The sequence below is a fragment of the Apium graveolens genome, chromosome 8, assembly GCF_009905375.1.
Source record: "Apium graveolens cultivar Ventura chromosome 8, ASM990537v1, whole genome shotgun sequence".
NCBI classification, from domain to species: Eukaryota; Viridiplantae; Streptophyta; class Magnoliopsida; order Apiales; family Apiaceae; genus Apium; species Apium graveolens.
In genome coordinates, this window is record NC_133654.1 from 208,561,762 (window position 1) to 208,568,973 (window position 7,212).

At 34.6% G+C, this 7,212-nt stretch overlaps 1 protein-coding gene across 1 annotated transcript; it reads left to right on the forward strand.

The window, feature by feature from the left end:
• Positions 1 to 2,228: 2,228 nt before the first annotated feature.
• Positions 2,229 to 2,705, forward strand: LOC141680289 (uncharacterized). The gene has a single exon (XM_074486556.1). The coding sequence runs from the start codon at positions 2,229 to 2,231 to the stop codon at positions 2,703 to 2,705; it is 477 nt and encodes a 158-aa protein (XP_074342657.1).
• The last annotated feature ends 4,507 nt before the right edge of the window (positions 2,706 to 7,212 follow it).

Genomic DNA, 7,212 nt, shown 5'->3' on the forward strand with positions numbered 1-7,212 from the left:
GGATCACAACAATGCAAGTAGAGTTAAATGAATTTGAAAGGAACAAAGTCTGGACATTAGTACTAAGGACGAAAAATATATCAGTAGTTGGTACAAAGTGGGTGTTCAAAAATAAGATTGATAGTGAGGGAATTATTACAAGGAATAGAGCAAGGCTGGTTGCAAAGGGTTATTCACGGCAAGAAAGCATTGATTATGATGAGACTTTTGCTCCAGTTGCAAGGCTTGAGGCAATCAGAATTTTCTAGCCTATGATGCTCACATGAAATTCAAGGTGTTCGAAATGGATGTAAAGAGTGCATTTCTAGATGGTGAACTTAAAGAGGAAGTCTATATTGAAAAACCTCTGGGGTTTATTGATCCAAAGTATCCAAATCATGTTTATAAGCTGGATAAAGCACTATATAGACTAAAGCAAGCTCCAAGGGCATGGTATGAAATACTTGCTCAATTCTTATTGGAAAGTGTTTAAAAAAGAGGTACAATTGATAAAACTCTATTTTATAAATACCATGGCAAGGACTTGTTTTTAGTTCAAATATATGGTGATGATATCATTTTTGGTTCTATTAATGATAAACTATATGAGAGATTTGAAAAGATAATGCAGTCAAGATATCAGATGAGTATGATGGGAGAATTGAGTTATTTTCTGGGATTGCAAACTAAACATACTGAAGACATAATGAAGAAGGAATCTTCATCAATCAAGGAAAATATACCATGAATTTGCTCAAAAGGTTTGGGATACAAGATAGTTCATCTGCATCAACTCCTATGGCCACCGTAACCAAGTTAGATTTAAATAATGGTTCATCAGTAGATATAACTAACTATAAAGATATGATTGGTTCACTCCTATATTTAACTGCTAGTAGACTTAATATCATGTATGCTACCTATTTTTGTGCAAGGTTCCAAGATGATCCAAGGGAACCACATCTATTAGCGGTGAAAAGAATTTTTAAATATCTCAAAGGAACCTTAAATCTCTGATTATGGTATCCTAGAGATTCAGATTTTAAGATAATTGGATATTCAGATGCAGATTTTGCCGGATGCAAAATAGACAGGAAAAGCACTTCAGGAAGATGCCAATTTCTTGGTGATAGATTGGTTTCTTGGTTTAGCAAGAAACAAAAGTCAATTTTCACTTCAACTGCAGAAGCTGAGTATATTGCTGCAGGAAGCTGTTGTGCTCAAATTTTATGGATGAATAATCAGTTACTGGATTGTGGGTTAGAATATTCTAAATTTCATATATATTATGATAATCATAGTGCTATTGCAATGACAAGAAATTGAGTACAGCAATCAATGACTAAACACATCAGCATAAGTTACCATTTTATAAGGGAAAATGAAATGGAAGGTACAGTGGAATTGCACTTTATGACTACAAATCAGCATTTAGAGGATATCTTCACTAAACCACTTTGTGAAGCTACTTTTACAAGACTGGTGGATGAATTGGGAATGATTTCAGGATAATTCTCAAACACTGATGGATAAGTTGTGATCTGTAATAGGGAAACATTATCAGAGTGTGGTGTTGAGAATTGGATAAGTCGAGAATCAGGATCTGTCTAACAATCAGGATATGAATATCCGTCGGAAGCTTCATTATCATTCGTTGACAATCTATTCAGTCATCCATTGATATCTACATATGAATATCCGTCAAAGCTACAGCATATATCCGTCGATCAGCTTATTTGTTGAGAATGACTTGAATGACAAGTCAGAGCTGCGAGATAAATCAGAAGGTGTTGATTTATAGGATCATAGTTAATTTAGATATGTATAGAAAGTAAAAGAGTTATACTGTAAAAAATCTTATAATTGATAGGGATTGATTGTGTAGTTGTGTAGTATATAAACACAAAATAGGTTATCATAATAAAAGGTGATAAGTGCTTAACTCAAGTATTCATATAACCTAGCAGCTCTTAAGAATATTGTTCTTGAGAGAGTTTTGTAATAGTTTATTAAAGATCAATATAAACTGTTATTTGATTCATCTGTGCTTATTTTACTTTTGTAATACATCGATTTATTAAGTAATTGTATCCAACCCCCCATAAATAATTACTTTACTAAGCAACAAGTGGTATCAGAGCGGTCAAATTAACTGTTAATTTGAAAAGGTCAAGATGTCTGGAAGTAAGTATGAAAGCATGAAAATTCCCATCATAAAGAAAGCTGATTACTCTATATGGAGAGTAAAGATGTTGATGTTCCTAGAAGCCATTGATGATGCATATGTTGAAATCATCAAATATGGACCTCCCTATCCTATGAAGTATGTGCCCATGTTACCAGATGTTCATGAACACTATACTAGGAAAGAAAAATCAAAATGGTCAGATGCTGAGAAAGCGTTAATGCTTAAGGATGCAAAAGTCAGGAATATTCTGCACAATAGTTTAGATAATGTGATGTTCAATAGGGTGATTGCCTGCAAGACTGTAAAAGAGATATGGGATGCCTTGGAGACACAGTGCCAAGGTACAATGGCAATAAAGAAGAATAGAAGAGCTGTTCTTATGCAAGAATATGACCAATTTGATGTCAAGGCTAATGAGTTAATTACTGACATCAATGATAGATTTATGACACTACTGAATGATCTATCATTGGTTGGAAAAGGGTATGATAGAGAAGACTCAAACACCAAGTTTCTGAGAGCTCTTCCAAAAGATTAGGATACTCAAGACTCAATAATCAGGCATCAATGTGATCTTGATTTACTGACTCTGGATGAAGTGTATGGGATGCTGAAAACTCAGGATTTGGAGATCCAGCAAAGAAATAATAAAAAGGGTCGGAAGATGAATGTTGTGGCTCTAAATGCTGAGACTCATAAGGGCAAAGGAAAGATGAGTGAGAGGTCAAGAAGAAGGAATATCATGGAAGAGTCAGATATTGATGAATCATCAGATCCTGACACAGATACAGACGAGGATCTCAAAATTGAACCGAATGATCCTCAAGTTGTTGAAATGGTTGCAATGTTGGTTAAAGGCTTTAGAAGGATGAGGTTTGCAAAACCACAAAGGAAAGGTGGTTTCAACAGAAAGTTCTCTGCAGATGACAAAGGAAAGTTTAGAAAGAATGATGGATAATACACCAAGGGAAGGAAGTTTGACAAGACCAATGTGACTTGTTACAACTGCAATGAAAGGGGACATCTGGCTACTAATGCCCCAAGTCAACTAGAAAAGCTTTGGTCACAATAAACTCCAACAAGGACTGGATGGACTCATCAGGAACTGACAATAATGATGAATGACATGCACTCATGGAAACTCATGGAGAGGATACTTCAGGAACTGATAAGGTACCTTCAGTTATATTCCCTGTTGATACTAATAATCTATCTGAACTGAAAACTTTTTTATACTCTCTGCATGTCACCTTTAAAAAGTATGACCATTGAATGTGATAGTTTGATTGTTGATAATAAAAAGCTTAGGGAAAGAAACGATTTCCTTGAAACCGAGTTAGTATGCATGCATGAGAATAAAAAAGCATGTAAAAAGGCTCAACATAATGAAAATCAGATAAACATCAAATATGCCAGACTAGAGAAAGTTCTTGAGAAATAAAGAGGGGTGTTTAAAACATGGATGACTTCAGGAAGAAAAGTTCATAGTTTCATCAGTGATAAGAATTGGAAATAATGTCTAGGTTATAATAAATTTACTGATAGGAATATCAATAAAGCTATTAATAACACTACTCCTGTTAAGTTTGGAAGAATTGATGAAAATAGAGTGAAGTCTATTTATGAAGTTGGTTCTACCTCTAAAAATTCTGATGAGAAGAAAGTTGAACCTAGAGTCTCTGATAATAAGAAAGAATAGCCTAAAATACAAGAAAAACAAGCATAAATATGGACTTCTTTCTAAAAGTCAGTTAGAAAAATAAATTTGCGAGATAACTGCTAGGACTCACAAATCTAGGTCTAAGAGAGGTAGAAATGGTAAACAAGGAATAAATAAGGCAAACAACTATAAGTACATTCCTGATGCTCTTAGAAAGGCTTGTTTTAACTGTGGTAATACTAATCATATTGTTATTGATTAAAGGAAGCATAAAAAGAAAATTACTAAGATTCCTGAGTATGATATTAGTGGTAGATCAGTATTTTATAAACCACAGAACCCTTGTTCTCATTGTGGTAACAGTTGGCATTCTATTTACACTAGTAAAGATTATCATAGTCTGTATCAAAAAAATTATGATCCTTTATCGAAATTCAATAAAATTGCTTTTTAAATAGAACTTCTAAACTGAATGTGCATACATCTTATAGAGTTAAAACTGTCAAGATAAATCCTGAAGGAGCAATTCCTGATGGATTAAATCCTGACAAGAAATCTCCTACTACAAAATAAATAAGATGTCCAAAAGGACCCAACAAGTGTGGGTTCTTAAAAATTCTAACTAATTTACATATTTCTGATTACAGGAAAATAAGAAGAATGTGCTTGTTTTGGACAGTAGTTGTTCTGCACATATGACCGGAACTAAATCCATGTTGCCAGAATATGAGAAGAAAGCTGGCCCAATGGTTTCCTATAGTGATGGCAATGTAGGAAAAACACTGGGATATGGCAATATAATCATTAGAAATGACATCATCTCAAATGTAGCTATTGTAGATGGACTGAAGCATAATTTGTTGAGTATCAGTCAAATTAATGACAGAAGTTTCTATGTTGTGTTCTATGATACTCACTGTGAGGTAGTTCATAAGATCAAAGAAGATTGTTTTTAAAGCTTACAAATATGGAAACATTTGTGAAGCCAAATTTTATGCAAATACTAATGATCCTGAAACTTGTTTGGTAACCAAAACATCATTAGATGAAAGTTGGAATTGGCACAAGAAGCTTTCTCACCTGAACTTCAATAGTCTCAATGAACCGGTGAAGAAAGATTTGGTGAGAGGTCTACATAACATGTACTACTCCCCTGATGGTTTGTGTGATACATGTCAACAAGCCAAGAAAAGAAGAACCTCTTTCAACAGCAAGTCAGAATCATCCATCAAGAAGCCATATCAAATGTTGTATTTAGATCTCTTTGGCCCTGTGAATGTCATGTCAATTAACAAGAAAAGGTATACTCTAGTTTTTGTTGATGAATATACTAGATTTACTTGGGTGTTTTTCTTGCACAGTAAAGATGAAACAACAAAAGTTCTTTTGGATCATCTGAGACTGATTGAAAATAGTACAAAGTGCAAATTCTAAGGCGTGACAATGGGATTGAGTTCAAAAATAGCAGGATGGATGATATATGTAGATACAAGGGAATTTCTCAGCAATTCTCAGCACCTAGAAAACCTCAACAAAATGGAGCTTTGGAAAGAAAAAATAGGACACTAATTGAAGCTGGTAGGACTATGCTAGTGGAAGTTAATCTATCAACATACTTTTGGGCCGAAGCTATCAACACTACATGTGATACTCAGAATTTGACTATGATCAACAGACATGGATTAACTCCTTATCAAATGATCAAGGAAAAGAAGCCAAGCTTAAAGAATCTACATATCTTTAGATGCAAGTGTTTTGTTTTAAGAACACATCCTGTAATGCTTGGAAAATTTGACTAGAAAAGTTGATGAAGGAATTTTTGTTGGATATCTTTCATCAAAAGCCTATAAAGTTTTCAATATGAGAATGAGGAAAATTGTTAAATCAATTCATGTTTTTTTTGATGACAAGAAGATCATTGGAATTGAAGAAGACACACATGAAGAACTTGTGTTTCAAAATAAGAGACTCAATTCAGGAAATAATTCAGTTCCTAATGATTCATTCACTCCTGATGACAAGTTAAATCCTGACACTGAGTCAGATCCTGATGATAATTCTAATCCTAATATAGAGTTAATTCATGAAGATCCACATGTTGGGGGGGAGCAACATCCACAAACTGACAGTGGTAAGTCTAGTGATTCAAATCCTGATGAAGTCGATGAATCAGAAAACACAGGATCCATTAAAAATTCTTCAAAACAACAAATGGTATCTTATCAGGAGGTAATCATTCAACTGAAAATCAAGATCATTTTGGTGAATAGTCTTCAAACAGAAGCTCTTCTCAATCAGGAACAGACAGCACTGGTAGAGCGGGAGCTTCACATGGAAATGATAGCACCGGTGCAGGGGGATCATCAGGAAATGAGACTGAACTACCAAAGGCTGTACAATGGACAAAAGGTCACACACCAGATCTTATCATTGGAGATCCTGAGGCTGGAGTCCAAACTAGAAGTGCAACTGAACATGAATGTCCCTATCACAACTTTCTTTCTAAGAAGGAACCAAAAAAAGTAGAAGATGCACTTAAAGATGCTGATTGGATTCAAGCAATACAGGAAGAGTTGAATGAGTTTAAAAGGAATGAAGTTTGGAGACTGGTTCCAAGGCCAACGAATAAATCAGTTTGTAGCACAAAATGGGTTTTTAGGAACAAGACAGGTTCAGATGGCACAATAATCAGGAACAAAGGTAGACTTGTTGAAAAGGGCTATTCAAAACAAGAAGGCATTGATTATGATGAGACATTTGCTCATGTGGCAAGACTGGAAGCTATTCGAGTTTTCTTAGCATATGCTGTACACAAGAAATTCAAAGTCTTTCAGATGGATGTCAAGAGTGCTTTTCTGAATGGAGAGTTAGAAGAAGAAGTATATATTGAGCAACCACCTGGATTCATTGATCCAAAATTTCTTGATCATGTGTACAGACTTGACAAAGCTTTATATGGACTCAAACAAGAACCAATTTCCTGGTATGAAACACTTGATAACTTTCTAACTGAAAGTGGTTTCAAAAGAGGTACTATTGACAAAACCTTGTTTTACATAAATAAAGGTAGTGATCTTCTATTGGTGCAAATTTATGTTGATGATATTATCTTTGGGTCTACTAACAACAAGTTGTGCAAAAAAAATTCTGATCTTATGAAGTCAAGGTACCAAATGAGTACGACGGGAGAGTTGAGTTACTTTCTTGGACTACAAGTTACACAAACTGATGAGGGAATTTTCATTAATTAGTCTAAGTATACAAAGAATTTGTTGACTAGGTTCGATATGCATGAAAGTACAACTACAGCAACTCCAATGGCCATTGCTACAAAGTTGGATCCAGACTAAGGTAAAGAAATTGATGTTACTTCCTACCGAGGTAT